The 23,579-nt window shown below is 43.5% G+C and overlaps 1 protein-coding gene across 1 annotated transcript; it reads left to right on the top strand.

Moving 5' to 3' along the window:
- Window positions 1-132: 132 nt before the first annotated feature.
- Window positions 133-22,866, top strand: Bkgd (beta-keto-L-gulonate decarboxylase). The gene is given in 9 exon segments (NM_001014206.1): window positions 133-165; window positions 2,937-3,078; window positions 6,186-6,284; window positions 10,432-10,505; window positions 10,721-10,822; window positions 14,716-14,892; window positions 15,805-15,954; window positions 19,000-19,116; window positions 21,344-22,866. Coding segments are annotated over 8 exon segments (948 nt in total). The 5' UTR covers window positions 133-165; window positions 2,937-3,023; the 3' UTR covers window positions 21,518-22,866.
- The last annotated feature ends 713 nt before the right edge of the window (window positions 22,867-23,579 follow it).

Here is a 23,579-nt window from a genome sequence, read left to right as displayed (position 1 = left end):
GTCCGTGGGCGTGGTTATGCGTGCGGACTCTGTGATGGGCGGGCCTCCGGGAGGGGCGGTACCCGGCTCTTCCCTTGGCCTGAAGCTATCAGAAAATAGAAGCAGGAGAGTGAACCTGTGCTCCTGAGTGCAAGCAAGGCATTCCTCCAAGACACTGCGGGTCAGGTGAGCATCGACTTGTGGTGAGCACGCAGAGTTCACTGTCAGACTAAGGGTAGCCTGTGCTATGTATTTGTGTAGTGTAGCTTTGTACTCACTTGCCTCACTTCTACTTTTCGTTCCTTGTACAGTTTGCCAACAGTCTGTAGGATCCTGCAACACGGACACTCTGTGGACTTAAGTTCTAACGGAAGATTACAAACACCTTATTCAGTGGGTGACAAGGTCTGATGAGAGGGCGTACATGCTCATACTTCACTGTCCCATAAGTTCTCACAGACAAACGCATTTCTAATGTAAAGTCGTTGGCCTAGAGATAAAACTGGATTATAGAGACCTTGCCTAGTGTGCATGGCACCACCGAGAAAAACAAAACAAAACAAAAAAGCAAACAAAAGCCTGTGTGTGTGGTTAGATCTTTATGAATATAGGATCCTATGCGGCTGACTGTACTATTTGCAAAGCTGTAGAGCCAGCCTTTGTGCTTGAACCCTGCTAGTTTAGTATATCATAAAAGCCTGGTATATCATAAATACTTAATAATTAGCTAATAAACTACCTACTGTGTGTGGCATACTTGGAGGAGAGAAGACATCCGGTGTAGGAGGAAAATGAAGCTGAAGCATGGTCAGTTCTCATATCATAGGTGCTGCAGGATCTATCTGAACTCTCCCTTGGTCAGCTGAGGGGCTGTTTCTTCACCGCTGAATCAGCTTGGGATAGAGTGCATTCTGCTGTTGTTTGACACGTCTCTCTTCTGTGTGTCCAAGAACCTGATACATAAGCCAGGCTGGCCTTAAACTCACAGAGAACCTCTTACCTCTGCACCCCTCTGCCCCTGCCTCTGCCTCCAGTGCTGGAACTGAACTTGTGCACCACCATGCCTGGCTTGAATCTGCTTTTGAAATCTGTTTCTGCCAATTAGTAACTGAACGCCTTGAGTAAATGTTGTTTCCTCTTCTGTGTAATAAGAATACAATATAAGTCTGTCATGGATTTGAGAATTCTGAGAGACTTAGAGAGCCTGACAGTTTCCGAATACAGGGTGGCCTTTATAGTGACATTCAGCATGGTTGCTGTGACTAGTCTGTGGCCTTCAGTGTTTCTCGAACTGCACTTACCTTCCTGCTCGTTCACTCTTTCTCTACCCCGTTTCTGAGCCATTTGCTCCCACCACTTAAATCTGGAAAGTAAATATTTGCCTTCATCTGGCTGGAACAGCTCTGACTATCTGCGGAAACCATGCTGCCTGGGCCCTAACTCCCAACTGTACCTTCTGTACACACCTGGTCTCCCCTGCTGTCATCTGCATGAACACCTAACGTTTCTAAACCAGTCATTCAGGCCGTAGGCTCCCATGGTTAGACTCTGTCTCTTTTGGTAGGGATATAAACGAACTGACTGATCTTCTCTTAAGAAAGTAAGGAGTATAAAACTAGGGATATTGCTGGGCAGTGGTAGCACATGGCTTTAATCCAGTACTCTCTGAGTTCGAGGCCAGCCTGGTCTACAGAATAAGTTCTAGAACAGACAGGACCAGACAGAGCAACCCTGTCTCCAAAAAAGAAGGGAGAAGGCTGGTAATCTAATTTTAATTCCTATTCTACTACAGGTACAATTATCTAAAGTGCTTTCATTTTTCTCAGTATATGCTGAGCTATTCTGAGACTGGGTATGGTAGTGCATTCATTGAACCCCAGCCGTCAAGGCATTCAAATAGGAAGAGTACAGTTCCAGACTAGCCTGGGCCAATCAGTGAACCTTATGTCAATGATAAAAGGAAATAAAAACAAGGAGCGATGGATTACTATGCTGTTGACTGTGCAGGTTTGACATGTTCATATATTAACAAGTATCACCAGTTGCCTGATACAGAGTGTGGTGAACTTTTAACATGGCCATCTGGTAAAGTGTCTGTAAGCCACTGAAACCTGCTTTTAGAATAAAATTTGTACTCCATTTAAAAATAATATATGTAGCCAGGCCAGCATGATCACTCAGTGGGTGAGGGTACTTACCAATAAGCCTGACTGACTTCAGTCTCTGGCCTCCACATGGTGGAAGTTGTCCTCTGACCTTACAGGTATGCTATGGCACGTGCCCAAGGACACACACAAATAAATGTAATATTAGAAACAACTTAATAACTCCTAAGACTATTAACTTTTAGCTTAAATATCAATATATAGAGGAACAACCAAGTGATCTATCATATGTAATACTATAGACTATGTGGACTGTATATACAGATACACATATGCACACATTGGTAAAACCAATTAATTATTTGTAATTCTTAGTCCACATCTTTTGTTTCAAGACCATGTTCTCTGACCGTCTGTTAGAAAAGCTCAGGTTTAGGCTGAGTGCAGCACTCTATGAGAAGTGCTCTCCTGGCTTACTCGAGCTCCTGGCTCAATCCCAGTACCAAACAAATAGAAATGAGAGGAAAAAAAGTATAAAGAACAGATTCACGTGTCAGAACTGGGCTGGGATGTAGCTGAGGCCCTGGGTTCCCCATACGACACTGCCAAGAAGGAAGAAGGAAAAGGAGGGAGGGAGGGAGGGAATACAAAAGATAGATCAGGAGGAAGAGGGAAAGAACAGTAGGGCAGAGGTGCCTCAGCTCCTCTCACATGGGATGGACAGGAAGTCCCTTGAGCTCTGAGTGGAGCCTTGGGGCACTTTGCCCTCCTTATGTAAGTGAACCCTGAGGATAGGGGACCCGGACGGCCTTTGCCTTCATCAAGTAACTAAACTCTACCATTCATTTCCAGAGCAGGGACTGTTCACGCTGGTGCCCTGTGAACTCTGGTGGAGGTCAGCCAACAGCTGCTGTGTCTGAGTTGCTGAGAGGAGAGAGAATGGCTTGCACTGAGTTTTCTTTCCACGTGCCAAGTCTGGAGGAGCTCGCAGAAGGTAAACATGATGTTAGCTTTGGGTGGTTGGTTTTTTGGTTGTTTGGTTGGCTTGGTTTGGTTTGGCTTTTCTGAGACAGTGTCTCTCTGTGTATCCCTGGCTGTCCTGGAACTCACTCTGTAGACCAGGCTGGCCTCAAACTCACAGAGATCCTCCTGCCTCTTCCTCCTGAGTATTGGAATTAAAGGTCTGTGCCACTAGGCCTGGCTAGCCTTGGATATTTAAATACCGTTCCAGGAAACAAACCCAAAAGATCCCTGAAGCATATATGTAGCTAATTACCTCTCTATATCTTATTAAAATAGTACTTTTGATACAGAAATTTCTGCTTCAGTATCTGTCCAAATATTATTTTTATTTTTTTAAAAAATCCAAATTTCTATGTCTCAAAAAAGGAAAACCCAAACCGTTTAAGTTGTTAGGCTATGCTGTTTATAAACATTACAATTATTACCCTGACTTGATCGTAACAAAATAGGAGTTTAATTCAAGATCCTTAGCATCACACGAAACTGCACCTTAAAAGCCAGTCCCCCCATCCCAACCCTACACAGATGTAGCAGATGTGCAACTCAGCCTTCATTGGGTCCTCCAACACCTACAGTTGGGGCTGCCCGCTGTCCCTCAGTTTGCTGCCTGCCTGTAGATCCCATTCCCCTGGTTGGGCTGCCTTGCCTGGCCCCTGTGAGAGAGGATATGCCTAGTCCTGCAGTGACTGATATGTTGGGGGAGGGCGAGACCCCTTCTCAGAAGAAAATGGGAGGGGGGAGGAGTGGGGAGCTTAAGATGGGGGGATTGAGGGGGAGGGGGGCTGCTGTTAGAATGCAAGGTGAATAAATTAATTAATTAAAAAAGCCAGTCCTTTCTTTCTGCATACCGATACATATACATGGAGTTATATATTTATTAAGATATTATTATAGATAAATTCAAAATTCATTTTGTTCCCAATGCTAGTATTGGTTCCTTCTCCACTTATTCCCCCAGGAGTACCCATCACATCACTATTTATTGTGATTTTATAGTGATATGTTATCCCCCAGGAGCACCCACCACATCATTATTTATAGTGAAAGAAGTAATTCTCCCAGGAGTAACCACCATTTATAGTGATCTTGTTGCTACTACCTTTATGCAATGAAAATTAGCAGAGGAACGCAGAGAGTTGTACAATATTGACAATAATAATATTCTTTAAATGCAGTCTGCTGGGGCTGGAGCGATGGGTCAGTGGTTAAGAGTACCGGCTAACTCAGATGGCCTGATTCTGTCCCCAGAACTCGCATGGTGGCCTACAATTGTCTGTAATTTTGAGTTCTAGATGATTCGGTGCCCTCTTCTGGCCTCCTTCAGCACCAGACACACAGGTGGTGCACAGAAATTCCTGTGGCCAGAACACTCATACACATTAAAAAATAGATAAATAATAACAATAAAATATTTAGTCTATTCTTGAGTATTGATCATGGAGTCAAATGTACTTTGCATATTGATTCACTGAATGTCAGTTCACTTACGTAAATTTCTCTGTCTGGATTCTCTTTTGTTTGGTTGGTTTTTGGTTTTGGTTTGGCTTTTTGTTTTTTTGTTTTGAGACGAGGTTTCTCTGTGTAGCCCTGGCTGCCTGTCTTGTTCAAACAAGAATATAAGGAAGGTCCCCTGGCATAAACTAGAGAAGAAAAAAGATGGACGAATGCACCAAATGAAGCCCAGCAGGTCCGCATTCAAAGCTGTGAGGTCCTAGGCTCCATTCTGTGACTTTAGTCTCTAGAACCATCCCTTTTCATAGTATGCTGCCTGAGAGTTAACATGCGTTTGCAAAGAGACTGCTTCAGACATGCACTTGCTTTTTAGCTTTTCCCCAGCATGCCTGGCTATGTATCATATGCATGCCCCATGCTTGCAAGGACCAGAGGATGCTGGGCCATTAGGAACTAGAGTTACAGAGTTATCAGCCTTCATACGGGTGCTGGGGATTGAACCTGGCTCCTCTGGAAAAGAAGCCAATGCTTTTAACCACAGAGCCATCTCTCTAGCCCTGCTTTTTGCTTTTTTTTTAAATTGCTTGCTTCCTATTCTTTTTGATCCTAAAAATATAGTCCTCATGGGGCTGGAGAGATAGCTCGGTGGGTGAATGTGCTTGCAGTGCAAGCGTGACTGCCAGAGTTCCATCGCGACGGCCAGCATAGTGAAGGAAGAGAACCAACGCCCACTGGTTGTCATCTAACCTCCATGTGCAGCGTGGCATGCATTAAGCTGTGTGTGTGCGTGTATCTGTCTGTCTGTCGCTCACACTATAAATAAAGGCTTGGTGAAATACCAAGGCAGCTCCTATAAAAGAAGGCATTTAACTGGGGCTTGCCTACAGTTTTAGATGGTTCGTCCGTGACCGTCATTGAGGGAAGGAGATAAGTATGGCGCAGGGGCCAAGACTTTTACATCCAGATGCTGCACAGGCAGCTGGCAGAGAGAGAGAGAGAGAGAGAGAGAGAGAGACCTTAAAGCCATACATCTTCAATAAGGCCACACCTTCTAATCCCTGTTCTACAGTTCTACTCCCTGGTGACTATGCTTTCAAATATGAGGGCCATTTTTCTTCAAATCAGCACACCAAAGTTAGTAATTATGGGTATTTATGTCATAGAGTGCATTATATCTTCTGAGCATGTCAAAGTCCAATTTTATTCATCAGTAAGATTATTTCAGGGCTGGCTCAGTGGTTAAGAGCACTGGCTGCTCTTCCAGAGGTCCTGAGTTCAATTCTCCCACCCACATGGTGGCTCACGACCATCTGTAATGTGACCTGATGTCCACTTTGGGTGTGCAGGTGCACACGCAGCAGAGCACTCACATGTTAAATAAAAAGTAAACTTAAAAAAACTTGCAAGAAATTAAAAAAAAACATTTAAAAGAAAAGCAGCATTCTTGGGTTGGTGGTGCAGGTCAGTGGTAGACTATGTCCACTTAAGTCCTGGGTCCCTCTCTCTGTTTTAGAATGTAAGTTAAGGGTTGTGAATATAACAAAGAAATTTTGAAGAAAGATTTAGTATATGGTGGCCAACTTTTTAAACCTAATGTTAAATATCTTCTTGTGTGTCTTTTACTAGTTTTGCAGAAGGGGCTAAAGGACAACTTTGCTCATGTCCAGGTCTCTGTGGTCGACTGCCCAGATTTAACAAAGGAGCCATTTACCTTTCCCGTAAAAGGTGTGTAATTTTTTTGTTTGTTTGTTTTAAAAAAAAAAAAGTTTTGGTTTTCAGTCATACACGTTTTTGGAAGCCAGTATTATTTTCCTCTGTGAATAAAGGTTGCTATTATAACTTTCAGGCTCAATTTTGCCCAGTTTCTTTGGGTCAGATTTATTGTGGGCCCATGTGGGGAGAAGCTGTGTTTCAGGTGGGTTTATTACCCACAATGCTTTGGTTATACGGCATACTCGGTAGGCTGTTTTAATAGGACAAGAATTTTGCTTTTAGTTCCTGAAGTGACTTGTAAAAACTACCTTTATGTTTTGGTTTTATGAGTTTACTCAGGCTGAAGACATGGCTCAGCGGTTAAGAGACTGACTACTCTTCCAGAGGTCCTGAGTTCAATTCCCAGCAACCACAAGATGGCTCCCAACCATCTGTAATGGGATCTGATGCCCTCTATTGGGTTGTCTGAAGACAGCAACAGTGTATGAATATACATATAAAAAATAAACAAGTAAATCTTAAAAGGAGTGTACTCAAGCTCACAAAATATCTTAAGAGGCCTATATTTGGGGATTGGCGAGGTGGTTCAGTAGTTAAAAGCATTTGTTGCTGTTATTGTAAAAATATAAAAAATTTAAAAAGTATTGTTGTCTTTTACCTGTTAGGTTCGCCCACAGTGTCCCAAGATATCTGCTAGATATACTCCATTATACTTAAATCTACACATTAAAGAACCCACAACACAATAGTCTTTGACCCAATTGGTAAGATGTAATTGCCCACCTAAACATACAAAGCCCAGTACCACCCATCCCTTAGGAACATTAATAACAACCTGTGAATACACAGAGTGGAATCTTAACATCAGCCTCCATTGTCCTGCCACAGCTTCTCACTCTCTCCTCCCTCCTGTCTCCTCCTTTCCGTTCCAGTCTCCTCCTCTTCCTTCAAACTTCTCTCCCATCCATCCTTCCTTCTCCTCCAATGACAGGTCTCCTTCTATCCTGTACCTGCCCCTCACCGTACTTTACAAATTCAATGGGGAGAAGTTTCTGGTGAAGTCACCTGGTTCCTGAGTACACCTCTAGGCAGCTGTCCTTGGGGCAGTGGAATTAGCATCAAAATACAGATAACTCCAGGGCAAACCACAACATGTTGTTCTTTTAGGGGACCCAAGTTTAGTCCTAGTGCCCACATCAAGTGGTTCACAGCTGCCCTGTAACCCCAGCTCCAGAAGATCCAAGACCCCCTCTAGCCTCTGAGCACATAGCCCCATGCATACACACATCACATACATGATTTAAAATTAAGTAAGCTTTTTAGGCCTTATATTTAATTCACCTATTAAATGCTTAGACACCTTCAAGAAATTTGGCAAGTTTGAAGTAATAAGGGAAGGAAATGAGTATTGGTTGAGTAAAACAGCCTCAGGTGACAGACACCTGGGTCAAATGTATGTGGCAGCAGCATGCCAAGGCCCTAGCTCCAGCTTACTGGTGAGAAACTGGAGCTTGAGAGAGACCACATAACCTGGGAGTGAGTCATAATGAAAACCAAGTGCAGACCTGTTTCAAAAGTATAACCTCAGGGGTTGGGGATTTAGCTCAGTGGTAGAGCACTTGCCTAGCAAGCACAAGGCCCTGGGTTCGGTCCCCAGCTCCGAAAAAAAAGAAAAAAAAAAGTATAACCTCCTCCCTTACGCCCTGTGGCCATGAGGAATTAGAGCACAGTGCATTTGCTGTTTCTTTTATGTTACTTGGCATAGCTGGTTACAAAGTAATCTGCTTGGAATTTCTTCCACACTAGGCCTAGTGTCTATTCATTAATATAATAAGACCAGGGCCTTAGATACATTAAATAGGAAAGTTCAGTTGAGTGTTGTGGGAGTCCTCTAGGTTAAACCATCTTTGACTGTAGTCTCTCAACACCTTGCAACTATTAGAAACCATTTTGGGAACATTTATGTTATATGTACTGGGTACTTTGTATGTATGTATGACTGTGCACCTTGGGCATGCTTGGTGTCGGTAGAGGCCAGAAGCAGACATCTGATCCATCTGGAGCTAGATGGTTGTGGGTGCTGGGAACTGAAACCAGGTCTTCTGGAAGAGCAAGCCAGTGCTCTTGACTGCTGAGTCATCTCTCCAGCTACAGTTTAGCCTTGTGATTGAACAAACTAAGATCACCTTTTTTTTTCTTCCCCTTGTAATCCTCTGTGGTTTCTGGTTTTCATTCTTTCTTCCCTGTTTCTCAAGCTGCCTCTTTATCTAGAAGACACTTTATAATGTTTTGCATGTTCTTTTCCCCTTGCCTCCATCTACTTTGTAGAGTCTTTCCAGGTTTTTCCATCCAGTCTTGTACTTTTAACCAGGACCCAGCACCTTTGAAACCTCTGCCATACCTAGATCTCTAGAATGTGTCATTGTGTGTAGGGCTTCTCTACCTAGGGCTTCCTTCATCTCTAGTCCCTGGACAGCTATGGGTGCTGTAGTAAATCCTCCAGCCACCAGCATCTTGTCACTCAATGCACAACCCGTGGTTAATTTCTGTGCCTCCCAAGCTCCTCCCCAATCAAAAAAGGCATTTGTAAGACTTTTTTATATCTCTCCTCTGCATAACAGCAGGGTGATTAAGTGTACTCCACTACCTTGAAAAACTTCTTGAGTAAAAGATGAGTTTCTACTCTGCTTTAAAAAGCGCCTCTCCCAAACTGCCTCACAGCATTGTTATAATACTAATACAGGGCTGGCAAGATGGTTCCCTGGGGAAAGGCCCTTGCTGTCACATCTGGTGGACCGAGTTCAATCCCAAGAATCCACATGGCGGAAGGGGAGGACTCCCACAGGTTGTCTTCTGACCCCCACACATATACCCCCTACCACCACACAGATATAAAATAAATAAATGTAATAAAGAAAAATATAAGTAGAAGGGCTGAAGCAATGGCTTGGTAGGTAACAGCTCTTGCTGCTTAAGCAAGACTTGAGTTCAGATCCCAACACTCACATAAAAACCAGGATGTAGCCGTGTTTGTCTGTAACCCCAGCACTCAGGCAGACATAGAAGATTGCTGGGGCTCACTTCAAGTTCAGAGAAAGACCCTCAAGGAATATGGTGGAGAGTGATGGAGCAGGTCATCCAGTACCTTGCTCTGACTTCTACTTGTGGTATATATGTGCAGTGTATGCACAGAATCACATTTGAATATACCATACACACAACACACTCATATATATATATACACACATATACAATAAATCAATCAATTAAAATGTAAGTAAAGTACAGTATAAAGTTTAATTTACTTAGTTTAAATTTAGTTTTAAGAGTTTAACATTGATTTTAAAATGTTAAGTAGATAACAGGTTGGGAGAACGATGACTGAGTAGTACGGAATGTTATTACCCCTGAGTTCAACCCCTAGCACAAAACAAACAACAAAATACCAGCACAACCCCAGACACGCACACATAGAAACTTGCTAGTCTCCAAAGGCTATCCATCATTACTTGTTGTTTTTGTATAAACTTATTTTTATAAGCGTACTTGTATAAACTTATAAAAATTTTCTCAGCATGGGCCTAAAGAACAATATTCTACCAAAGTAAAATGTTATGAAATTTAAAAATATGTGGCTGGAGAGATGGCTTAGCAGTCGAGGGCACTGATGGTTCTTCCATAGGACCCAGGTTCAGATCTCAGCACCCACACGGCAGTTCACAACTGTCTGTAACTCCAAGACCTGAAACTTACACACAGACATACATGCAGGCAAAACACCAATGCCTATAAAATGGAAACAAATAAATAAAATAAACAAAAACTTAAAAATAAAACTTATGCCAAAAAAGATAATTTTTTAAATGAAAATGCCACCTCGGGGGGTTTTTAAGGGATTAGGCAAATGAATTCTAGACACTCTACCCAAAAGCTGGCCTCTGCCCTCTTAGAAGTCAGCTGTTGGTATGTAGGCCACTGGGGGCTATGCTCAGGAGTGATGCTGTTGGTGGCAGTGAAAGCAGAACCGAGCAGGGACCAGTTGTCATCTGCTAGTTCCAACTGAGAGTCTCTCACACGTGTCCCTAATAAATTAGTGTCTTCTGGAATGTTGTACTTGAGTGACATGTTTGCCTGCTTTAAGATAGCTTGTGTCTTTTAGGCATCTGTGGGCAAACTAGAATTGCAGAAGTCGGAGGTGTGCCTTACTTACTGCCTCTTGTAAACAAAAAAAAGGTAAGTATGTTTTTAGTCTTTGTATTCACAGGGAATATGTGTGTGTGTGTGTGTGCGCGCGCGTGCGCGCGCGCGCGTGTGGTGTGTAGTATATATGTAGAAACTGGGTTGACTCACACCAGTGAGTGTTGGAGGGGAGAAAGCCAGTAGTCTGTTGTAAAAAATAAATCAGAAAATCTATATGATACCACATGAATAGTTTTCCCTTTTTACAGGTTTATGACCTGAATGAAATTGCCAAAGAAATAAAGCTGCCGGGAGCGTTTATCCTTGGAGCGGGGGCAGGTCCCTTTCAAACGCTCGGGTTCAATTCTGAGGTCAGTATGCGTATACAATTATTTCCTTTTGTTCATTTGACGGTTGAGTTATTCATGGCCATTTTACTGGCCTGTCAAAAATCTACTTCTAGCTGGAGTGGTGGCTCCTACATGTGGATCTAGCACTTAGGAGGCTGAGGCAGGAGGATTGTGCAAGTTCAAGGTCATCATGGGCCACATAGTGAGTTCCGAGTCAGTCTTGGTTACAGTGGGAGAACCTGTCTCAGGGGGAAAACAAAAATCAAAAACCACCTTCTTTATGAGTGAGTTGTACGTTGTCAATGTCTCTTTATATTTGGGCCCAAGTGGACACTCTAGCTGGTCCAGTGCTAATAAAGTGTCTGATTTACTTTCAGAGTGTTTAGAGAATAGGTTAAACCCAAAAGGTAGGTGTGTGTGTGTGTGTGTGTGTGTGTGTGTATGGTGTGTATATGTATATATGTATGTATGTGTGTAGTGTGTATATTATGTATGTGTAGTATGTATGTATTATGTATTTGTGTAGTGTGTATGTATTTTACATGTATGTAGTATGTATATTATGTTGTGTAGTATATATATTATGTATGTATATAGTGTGTATGTATATGTATATATGTGTGTGTAATGTGTAGTGTATATGTATTGTGTGTATGTGTGACATATGTATTATGTATGTAGCATGTATATGTATTATGTGTGTGTATTATGCATGTATGTGTTGTGTGTGTACTGTGTGTGTATATAATAATGCGTAATATGTATTATGTGTATATGTATTGTGTATAATGCATGTATTGTGTATGATGTGTATATTGTATTGTGTAGTATGTGTTATGTATGTATATAGTATGTATAGTGTGTTATGTATGTATTATATGTATCATTTATGTGTATACTATTTGTTATATGTATAGTGTGTAATGTGTGTTATGTGTGTACTGGGTGGATTCTGTGTCTATGTGTATAGTGTTTATATATTATGTGTATGTGTATTATGTGTGTGTATATTATGTGTGTGTATATGATGTGTACATGTATTGTGTCTGGTATATTGTATGTGTTACGGGTATATTGTGTGTGTGTGTTATGTGTATTTGTGTTGTGTCTATGTGTATTGTGTGTATTATGTATGTGTGAATTTGGTGTAGTGCATTGTGTGTGTGTTATATGTGTATGTTATGTGTGTATGTGTGTGTGTGTGTGTTATATATGTGTCTTATGTGTGCCCTTGTTTCTTTTTGTTTGTTTGTTTGTTTGTGCCCTTGTTTCTTGAAGCAGAATCTGGCTATGTAATATGTAATCTAGGCTGGCCTCATTACAGTTGTCCTTCTCTGCCTATTTAGTTCTGGATTGCCATGTCCACTGCAGACCTTGTGATTTTTTTTGCTGGTTTTTTTTTTTTTTTTTGAGACAGGTTTTCTCTGTGTAGCCCTGGCTGTCCTGGAACTCACTCTGTAGACCAGGTTGGTCTCAGATTTCCAGAGATCCACCTGCCTCTGCCGCCCAAGTGCTGGGATCAAAGGCATGAGCTACACCCTGGCTCATGGTTTTTCTTACACAGTATAGGATCCCTCACTTCTCTATAATCTATAAATCCTTGCTGAGATATAAAGCAGCTTTGGATTCAAAGAGGAACAATGGGGAGAGCTCTATGATAAAAACCAGATAGTAGCCAGGCACGGTGGTGCATGCTTATAATCCCTGAATTCAGGAGGCAGAGGCAAATAGATTTCTATAAGTTCAAGGCCAGCCTGGGATGTTAAACAGAGAAAACATATCTTGAAAAACAAAAACAACAACAAAAACATAACCATCAGAGTGAACCAATGGCTGCTTACACAAGTAAATGGCTAGTACTAGTGCCAGTCATACATGCTATATGCGATGTGTTACAATGTGCCTTGTTCCGGTCATACTAAACATAGTGTGTACTACAAATGCCACATGATAGTAAGACGCCACTCTCTAGATCTCATGATGATGAGGCGGGACTGCCATTCTCTTATAACTTCAGATAGGGCATTCATTGTTCAGAAGTTACGTAACAGAAGCAGTGATAGAATTTCCCCAGTGTGCAAGATGGAAAAAAGTTAAAACCTACAATTAGACATTTTGAGACATTTTGAGCAATGCATGATGGTTCATACCTGTAATCTTAACATTTGATAGGCTGAGAAGGAATACTGTAAGTCTAAGGTCAGCCTGATCTACACAGCCAGCCAGGACCATAGAATGAGAGCCTATTCTAATGAATGAATGAATGGATGGACATTTAGTCAGGTAGCATGGTAGACACAGTAATCCCAGAGTTCAGGCAAGAGGATTATATCTAAATTTGTGAGTTCCATGCCAGATAGTCTTCACAGCAACTTAGTGGGATACACAGCAAGATACTGTCTCCAAAAAAGAGACACTGTAAACATTTTATAGAAGGGGGACAAAGGTGGTTCAGATGTTAAGTGACTGCTCTTTTGAAGTCCCAGGTTCAGTTCCCAGCACCCATACAGAGCTCATAGCTGTCTATAACTCCAGTCCCAGGATCTAATGCCGCCTTCTAGCCTCTGAGAGGACCAGGTGCCCCACACATACGTGTAGACAAAGCACTTACACATGTAAAATAAATGAATCCAAAAGGAAATTAGAAAAGCGTTTTACAAAACATTTGTGTTGGGCTAGAGCGATACCTCAGGGGTTAAGAGCATTGACTGCTCTTCCAGAGGTCCTGAGTTCAGTTCCCAGCAGCCACATGTGACTCACCACCATTCATAAAGGGATCTGACACCCTCTTTTGTTGTGTCTGAAGACAGCGACGGTATAGTCATATACATAAAATAAATAAAAAGACTAAAGGGTGAAAGGAAAGTTTCCGTTGAATGTTCACAGCTGTGGCGAAAGAACAGCGACAGACATTGAAAGGAGACACTCTTGTTCATGGTTTCAGGAGTTTCCATCCGAGGTTGGCTTCCCAGGGGTTGTGGACCCTTTGGGAGATAGCACAGTGAGGAAGACATGGTGGGGCACAGCTGCTTACCTTACTGCAGCTGGGAAGCAGACATCCAGGGAGCAGAGCCCCTTCCTGTGAACCATGACATCCCACAGACAGGTTACTCTGTTGTTGAAGTGGCACCAGGGAGTGGTGACGTTGTTATCTGAGTACAATTTGAATGTGGCAGGGAATGTAAGCCAGTGGTAAGCCTTGTCCTAGCAGGAACAAAGGCCCAGATGCAATCTCCAGCACCACGACAATGCTGCCTGCACAGACAGACTGCCGGCTGCCCAGACAGACTGCCACCTGCACAGACTGACTGCCGGCTGCACAGACTGACTGCCCGCTGCACAGACAGACTGCTGGCTGCACAGACTGACTGCCGGCTGCCCAGACAGACTGCTGCCTGCACAGACAGACTGCCGGCTGCACAGACTGTCAGCTGCACAGACTGACTGCCCGCTGCACAGACAGACTGCTGCCTGCACAGACTGACTGCCAGCTGCACAGACAGACTGCCACCTGCACAGACTGACTGCCCGCTGCACAGACTGCCGGCTGCACAGACAGACTGCCACCTGCACAGACAGACTGCTGCCTGCACAGACAGACTGCCGGCTGCACAGACAGACTGCCACCTGCACAGACTGACTGCCCGCTGCACAGACAGACTGCTGCCTGCACAGACTGACTGCCCGCTGCACAGACAGACTGCTGCCTGCACAGACTGACTGCTGCCTGCACAGACTGACTGCCGGCTGCACAGACTGACTGCTGCCTGCACAGACAGACTGCCGGCTGCACAGACAGACTGCTGTGAATTCACTATGTGTAAATATAGTAGAAAAGACCTGGGATAAAATCTCCTAATGTGTGAGAGAAAAAAATTGTTAATTAATGCACTAGCATTGTTTTTTCTTTCCAGTTCATGCCAATAGTTCAAACAGCAAGTGAACACCACCAACCTGTGAATGGAAGTTACTTTGCCCGTGCAAACCCTGCAGATGGAAAGTGCCTGCTGGAGAAATACAGCCAAAAGTATCCTGACTTCGGATGTGCATTACTGGCTAACCTTTTTGCCAGTGAGGGCCAACCTGGCAAGGTGATTATGCCCATAAGAACATAGCATTCCTTACATCTTCCCTCATAACTAAATATGAGCTTTTATTGTCCCCAGTATAGTTCTCCCAAGAAAATCAGATGGGCCAATGCCAAAGTTTTTATATGACCTACTTAGTTTAAAAAAAAAAAAGATTCAGAATAAAACAGGGCAAGACAAGGTCTTTTTTTTAAACCCAAAGTTAAGAATATTTACTTAGTAAACAGAGCATCTGTTGATCTACTTTCCTGAGTAAAAGGCAACAAGACACAAATCTAGGATATTTATCACTTGTGTAAAGCAGTAAGATTACACATACTTACGGGAGGTAACTAGGCATTTGTCAGAATAACCTGCATTGAGCTAGAAGTGTTGGTGACAAAAACAAGAAACCGACAGGGAGAATGCCTCTTGCTTGATCTCTGTCTTATCCTGTGGAGACTGAGATCTTGAAAGGAGAGAGCCTTGAGAAATGAGATAGAGGTGTAAAAATGCCCAAGAACATAGGGAAGCTCACTCATACAGAATTTCACAGTTTGTAACCGTGTCTTCACCCCTATTACCATAGGTGAATCTCTTTAAGCCTGGTAACCCTCAAACTTTCTGAACCACCTTGGTCTCCAGAGTTCAGAATAGGACTCAGTCCAGGACACATGAATAAGATTGTTGGGGTTACATATAGTGGTGTGTGTGTGTGTGTGTGTGTGTGTGTGTGTGTGTGTGTGAGAGAGAGAGAGAGAGAGAGAGAGAGAGAGAGAGAGAGAGAGAGAGAGAGAGATTTAATTAAGACTCACAGGAGCGAGGCACTTCGATTCCACTCTTTGCTGGTGGCAGTGATTTTGCAGTGGTCCGTTTGGGCTGTTATCTACATAGTCACATGGTCTATGCAGTCGTGTGCACCATTCCCCTCTGCAGGTCATTGAAGTGCAAGCCAAGAAAAGAACGGGAGAACATAACTTTGTGAGCTGCATGAGGCAGACTCTGGAGAAGCACTATGGTGACAAGCCCGTGGGCATGGGAGGCACCTTCCTTGTGCAGAAGGGGAAAGTGAAAGCCCACATCATGGTAAGTGCTGCATCTGCTGTATGCACAGACAGACAGACTGTCGCCTGCACAGACACAGTAGCTAGCTAGACTCAACGCAGGCTAGACTCAAACTTACTGCACTGTCCGCATTGCCTTCGGATTGACGAGCCGCCCACCTCAACCTGCTAAGTGCTGTCATTACAGAGATACACCGCCATTCATGGTGCAAGGTTTTACTTTCCATGTGGCCCAGTAAACCATTACCAACCCCAATGTCAGAAAATTTCCCCTGTGTTCTTGTACGTTTTCTGTACATTTTAGCTGACATTCTATCTTTTTCTTTTGAACTTTTCTATATCATTCAGAGTCTGCCTTCACCCATCCCTGTGCATGTGTGTGTCCAATTTTCCCTTTGGCTCACACTCCTTTTGAAAAATCATCCCCCCAGGCAGGGAAATGACTCAGTGATTAAGAGCACTCACTGTTCTTTCAGAGGACCTGGGTTCAGTTCCCTCCAGTGTCGCTTAACTTTCATTAACCTGAGATCCATTGGCACTAGGCATGCATGTGGTGCACACAGATACATGGACAAAAAACATGAAAACATAAAAATAAATACATTTTTAAAAAATATTTATTTATTTATTACATATGCGTACACTGTAGCTGTCTTCAGACACACCAGAAGAGGGCATCAGATCCCATGACAGATGGTTGCGAGTCACCATGTGGTGGCTGGGAATTGAACTCGGGACCTCTGGAAGAGCAGTCAGTGCTCTTAACCACTGAGCCATCTCTCCAGCCCCTACATTTTTTTTTAAGAAAAAAAATCATTTGCACCCCCACCCCGCCCCATGGGATGCTTTGTTTCTGTTCTATAACATCTGGTTAGGTGTTTATCAGTTTGACGTAGGCTGGTCACCTGGGAAGAGGGAACCACAATTTAGGAATTGCCTCCGTTAGATTGGCCTGGGGGCAGCTCTGTGGGGAATTTTTTAAATTACTGATTGATGTGGGAGGGCCCAGGTTCTCACGAGCAGTATGGTATAAAACAGCTAAGTCTATCTAGCAGGCCATGGAGAACAAGCCAGTCAAGAGCACCCTCCATGGTCCCTGCTGCAGCTCTTGCCTGAGCTGCCCCTCACGATGGACTGGAAACTGTCGATAAAACAACCCCTTTCCTACCAAGTTGCCTTTGGTTGTGGTTTATCACAGCAATGGAAATGACCGGTAAACATGCATGCCTGGCCGTGCAGCTTGCACCAATGGAAATGACAGGTAAAACATGCATGCCTGGCCGTGCGGCTTGCACCGTCAGTTGCATTAGACCTGTGCATTTACAAGTTAAGACTTCTGACTTCTTTTACAGAATTGTTTTTAAAACTTCATAGAAATTTTAGTTGTATTTTTCTACTTAAAAAAAGAAGAAACCAGTAAGATATAAGTAGCAGTTTGGTAGGGAGGTACATGGTCTTTAATTCCAGGACATGCAGACAGATCTCTGTGAGTTCTAGGCCAGCCAGAGTTACATTGTGAGACCACCATTTAAATAGCAATTACATTGATTTTCTCTGCTTTGCCCTTTGCCATGTTGGTGATCAAACCCAGGCCTTCATGGTCACTTTACCACAGAGCCATACCTTCCCCCCCTTTTTAGAAGATTTATTTATTTATTTCATATATTCAGACACACGAAGATGGCATCGTATCATATTACAGATGGTTGTAGTTGCTGGGAATTGAACTCAGGACCTCTGGAAGAGTAGTGGGTAACCACTGAGCCATCTCTCCAGCCCACCATGATGAGTCTTGTTATTGGGTTTTGCTTTCAGAGGTTAGGGGTGTGATTCTAGAATAAGATAGAAGCCAGGGCCTTATACCCAGGAGGCAAGGACTGTTATGGTAGGACACCCTCAGCACAGGGCCAAGTCCTTAGCTAGCCTTCAGAGCTCTGACACCTCGATTCACTTCACCTCTGTCTTCCCTAAATGCGGGGTATTTTTCCATTCTAATGTCTGTGTTGTATTATTGTATGTGGTATGAACGCAGGAGCACACCTGTGAGGGTAAGAGGACAACTTTCAAAAGTCTGTCCTCAGGCTGAGAGTTGCCTGCTCTGGAGGCCTAGAGATAAGAGTTTAATGCCCAGATCCCACTTAAAGGTAGAAAGAGAAAACACACTATGGAGCTACCCTCTGACCTCCAATATTGGCACCTCCCCCACCACACATACACACATCCAGAATCCTTTTTTTTTTTTTTAAATAGAAAGTTAGTTCTCTTCTGTTGTAAGTTTCAAGGATCGAATTCAGGCCACCATGTTTTCATGGCAAGCACTTTTTACCTGGTGAACCAAATTCCTGGCTCTACTCTGATTTCTTCAGCAGTTTTTATAGTTCCTATATATGTTCTCTCACCTCCTAGATTAAGCTTATTACAAAAAAGGCCTTTATTCTCTGATTCCCTGTCCCTCTCACTTGCTGTCCTGGCAATAGTTATGAGTTGCAGGCAAACACAGAGGAGCTGGAGCCCGAGCTCGGAAGAGCGCCTTGACTAAGTGAGCAAGGCCCTGGGTTCGATCCTAGCTCTGAGGAAAACCTAAAGATTGGGGTGAAGGGATCGGAAAAGGGAAGCCAAGTAGCTCAGTGGCAGAGTGCTTACCTAGAGGGCAGGAGGCCCTGGTTGTAATCCCCAGAACTGTATGAGAAAATATTTTAGAATGGGGAGGGGCTGGGGCTATGGCACAGTCGTACAGTACTTGCCTAGAGTGTACAAGTCCCCTGGTTCAATTCCCAATGTCACAAAAAAATTAAATTAAAATCACACATAAAATGGAGAACATGTATAGCAAGAAGACTTAATATCTGCGGAAAGTAAAACAGTAATGCCTCGCTTCGTTAATTAGGACTAAGCCTTAGACTGTACAGACTGACCAGCCCTTAAAAACTGTTGTGTAAGACTGATACCAAAGTGCACTCGGTGAAAAGCGTAAAGCTTACAGCAATGAAATCATAATGTTTCATTCTCATTATTTTTAATTTTCATTAATTTCAGTGTTTTCTTGTTTAACAATTTCTTATTGCAGCCAGCAGAGTTTTCTTCCTGTTCACTGAACTCAGACGAAGCTGTCAATCAATGGCTAAACTTCTATGAGATGAAGGCGCCTTTGGTTTGTCTGCCAGTTTTTGTTTCCAAAGACCCGGTGAGTCCTTCATCTTCCTTTATATGCAGGGAAAATGCTTGGTTGGATACTCATCTTTTAATATTTATTTATTTACTCTGTGTGTGTGTGTGTGTGTGTGTGTGTGTGTGTGTGTGTGTGTAGCACATGCTACAGCAAATGAGTGGAGATCAGAGAACACCATGCATGTCAGTTCTCTCCTACTTTGGGAAAACACAGATCAGAGTCAGGTTGTTGGGCTTGGGGGCGAGCACTTTTGTCAGCTGAACCATCTTGCCAGCCTCGTATTGTCTTAGATTGGGTAATTTGGGCCTTCATTATTTAAGCATGAGGCTAGACCATGAGTATGGAGAAGAGAAGGTTTACTGTAGATAAATGCTAGAGCATAGCCAGAAGCAGGGACTTCTGGGAGAGCCCAGAGTGGGCGTGACCCTGAGCCACATGGGGTGGGGGAGAGGAACCAGGTGCAGCAGCCAGGAGGGCAAAAGGTAAAAAAGGGGGTGTAGGGAGCGGGTAACCAAAATGGCTGGATTATATAGGAAAGAACCTCTGGAAAAAGGGCAGCCCAGCCCCTGGGCTGGAGAGTTCAGGGTAGAGGGTAGGTAGGGTATGGCAGCCATACCTTGTAACAGGTAAGGACTGGGAGATGCTAGAAGCTGGCAGCCAGGTCTGCTTTCATTTGTTAAATAGGCATCTCGTCCATTTGTCCCAGGGTTTGAGACTTAGTGTTATGGACTATCTCAGAGCTCATTGTGTAGACCAGGCCACCTGCCTCTGCCCCTGCCCCTGCCTCTGCCCCTGCACCTCCTGCGCCCTCTGCGCCCTCTGCGCCCTCTGCGCCCCTGCCCCAAGTGCTGGGTCTAAGGGCACGTGATATCATGCATGGCTTTTTCCCCTTTGACCTTATACACCAATCCAGGCCACCAACTCCCTTTGTAGCCAAGGATGACCTTGAACTTGTGATCCTTCTGCCTACATTTCTCTCTTCAGTGCTGAGGTTATATGCATTGCCTCCATGTCAGTTATGGGCATTGCCCTGAAAGATGAGGAACTGAGACGCTCACTTTAGTAAACCAGTTTTCTGTCTTTATAGCCCAGCAAAGTCTATCTTCTCTCCATACCTCAGGAATATGTGGCTTTCTACAGAGTGTTTGGCAGGGCAGACTTTACCTTCAAGAAAGTAAAAGAGCTGCATTTTATACAACACAGAAGTTGTATTGTTACACAATAAAAAGAGTTGGGTGTATTAGAATAGGCCTTTAATTCCAGCATTCTGTAGGATCTCTGTGAGATCAGGCCATCCTGGGCTACACAGTGAGACCCAGTCTCAAAAAAAAAAAAAAAAAAACAATAAATAGTAAGAATAAAGCACAAGATTCAGGTCTCTTGCCATCCTGTCTGGTGTTCATGCTATCCTAATGCTACAGTGCCACAGAGGTTCAAAGAAAGCCCAAGCACTTAACCTCTCATAGGCAGAAACTTTAAGCTATATTGTATGTTTGTAAAGAAAAAAAAGGATTAAGCTGTATTTCTGTGTTTTGCCTACATATATGTCTGTGTACTACATGTATGCCTGGTACCCCTGAAGCCAGAAGAGGGTGTCAGATCTCCTGGAACTGGAGTTACAGATGGCTGTGAGCTGCCATGTCAGTGCTGAGAACTGCACGTGGGTCCTCTGGTGATTCAGCCCATGCTCGTGCCCAGTAGTTAACTACTGAGGCGTCTCTGTAGCCCCTGCATTGTTAATTTTTGAGTAAGCACTATGCAGAGCAGTGTGGAAAGCTAGAGTTTGGATAAAAATGGTGAAAGTCTTCCTGGAAGGACATGCAGGAGGTGCTTGTATCTGCTGCCTTGAAGAGAAAGGAAAAGAGGGTCTGTGCACCCTAGGGATTGCACTGACCGCACCCTCTTGGCTTTCCTTAGTGGGACGCCACTGCTTATGTAAAAGCTGGTCCGCTGCAGATATGGCTCAGTGACGGAGCCCTTGCCTAGCATGCATGCGACCTTGGGGTCAAGGACCAGCACTACAAAAAGCTTAATTGCAGGTTTAGGGGTAGATGCCTGTGATCTGTTACTCAGAAGATACAGTAGGAAGACTGGGAGTTCAAAGCTAGTCTCGACTACAGTAAGTTCCTGTCTTAAAGGAAAAAAACCTCTAAGGAAAAGTAACAAAAGGCTTCTCTCCTTCTTAAATATACTGTATTCAAAATAATTTGAATCCATACTAACAGGCTGCCTGCTGTCCTAGGGGCTTGATTTACGACTGGAGCATACACATTTCTTCAGTCATCATGGAGAAGGTGGGCACTACCACTACGATACCACCCCAGACACAGTGGAGTATCTCGGCTACTTCTCGCCTGCACAGTTCCTCTACCGAATTGACCAGCCCAAGGAGACCCATGCCTTTGGGAGGGATTAAAGCAGCTGCTGCTTGATTAGGGGAAAAATGGTTAGCTAAGGTTATATTGCTAACCCAGCAATTGACAGTAATTAAAAAATATAGTAGGACCAAAGAGAGAGAGAGAGAGACCGCAGCCAACAGTCATTTCACTACATTAGCACTGTTTTTATGGCATCCATGTGGATAAGGGACACTCGTGTTATTTAGCATCTTTATGTGAAGGAGTCTTGGGAACAAAGATAACTAATTGAGATGCTCACTTTACTCAACCAATTTTCTGTCTTTATAGCCCAGAAGTCCACCTTCCTTCTCTTCACACCTCAGGTATGGGCATGGACAGGGACCTTTCATTATCCCTGCTATCGAGTAACATTTGGGTCACATTGCTGAATTTTTCAAGTTCATCTCACAAGGCTAAGGGGTCATTACTGAGTGTTAGACACAGCAGTGTGGAGTCGTTGCACTGGGTTTTAAAAGCCCACTCTGGAAATCAGTGTACTCTGTTCTCAGCACTTGGGGGGCTACCCACACTCAGAAGTCTGCAGCTGCCATCCACAGTTGGTAGTGACACTGATTAGCCAGGCTGTCCCTGAATTAGGTTGATAGCCAACAGTTTGTACCTTAGTAATGCAAGATAAGAAAAGAAACAGCAACAAAACACAACACTGAACCCCGCCACTCTCCATTGTGAGAAACTACTCTTACTGTGTGGTGTCTTAAAGAGACGCCTTTGTGCCCTTTCTTTGGCTACATAGACTGCTGAGACAATGACCACAAGACACTGGAATTACCTCAGGAATTTCATGCCAGGAGAAGGAAAAGGCTAAAGCCTGGTGCCAGCTTGAGGAGGAACGTGGCTCCCAGAAAGAGATGTTGCATAGTCCTCAGGACAAATGGTGGTGGGCACAGCTTGACCTTAGTTAGGCATACCTTGTGCCTCCTATTGAAACCCAGACCTCACGCCAGAACCCAGCATGGATTTTGCAGGATGGTGGAGGGAAGGTTGGGAATCCAGAGACCTGTTTGTTACTCTTTCCAAAGTGATTCCACTAAAGAAATCTTTTTGCGCTTTTCCAAAGATATTACACTATTATTGAGTGTTGATGGTTAGTGTGTGGTGATGATGGTTAGAAAACTCCTCTCTGTTCTGTATTATAGAACCTGTGATGATCATTAGCCAGAAATCAACTTCCTAACCTTGCTAATGGTGATAAGATGTGGGTCTAGGACCTCTTTAGAACTAAACCCTCAACGTTTTCCGATTCTTTACTTTGTAATGCACATGTCTTGTATTATTTTTAATAATAGTGTTATTTTTAATTAAACATGATTTTTGAGGTGAAACTGAATAAAATCATTTAATACTATTTTTTCTTTTCTCTTTCATTTATTTATTTGTTTATTTATTTATTGTAGACCTTGTTGTCCTGGAACTCACACTTTAGACCAGATTGGTCTTGAACTCTAGACCTGCCTGCCTCTGCCTACCAGGTACTAGGAAAGGCGTGTGCCACCACTGCTCAGCTGATCAGCTGATTTACCTCAACAAAAACAATATTACTATTTTTAAAATGTGTGTGTATGTGCTACATGTTTGCATGTCCACAACATAAGTGCACGTGCATGTGGAAGCCAGAGGTTATGCCCATCATCTTTGATTTCTCTTTACCTTAAACACTGAGGCTTGCTGACCCACATAGGCTAGTCAGTCAGTGTGATCCTGTCTTTACCTCCTTTAGCACTGGGAATATATATGAGCTGCCACACCCACTGGGCTTTTTATGTGGGTTCAGGGGATCCAAGCTCCAATCTTCACATTCGTACAAGGGCCTGATCCACTTACCACCCCAGCCTAGTGCTAGTTCTCTTACTTCACTTATCCTGGACCCTGGAGCTGAGTGAGGTATTAATTCAACATTGCAGCACAGTGTCAAGATAAGCATACAGTAAATACTTGGTGGGTGGGAGGGTGATCATGCCAGATGTCACTAGATTTCAGGATATGTTTAGTTAAAGAAACCAAATATTATGTGATTAATATATTAATATGTGAAGAGGGATACGGCAGGGGTGGAACATA

The sequence above is a fragment of the Rattus norvegicus genome, chromosome 8, assembly GCF_021556685.1.
Source record: "Rattus norvegicus strain SHRSP/BbbUtx chromosome 8, alternate assembly SHRSP_T2T, whole genome shotgun sequence".
Taxonomy (NCBI): Eukaryota; Metazoa; Chordata; class Mammalia; order Rodentia; family Muridae; genus Rattus; species Rattus norvegicus.
Note: the sequence above shows the minus strand (reverse complement) of the source record. Positions and strands in the feature narration are given on the sequence as shown.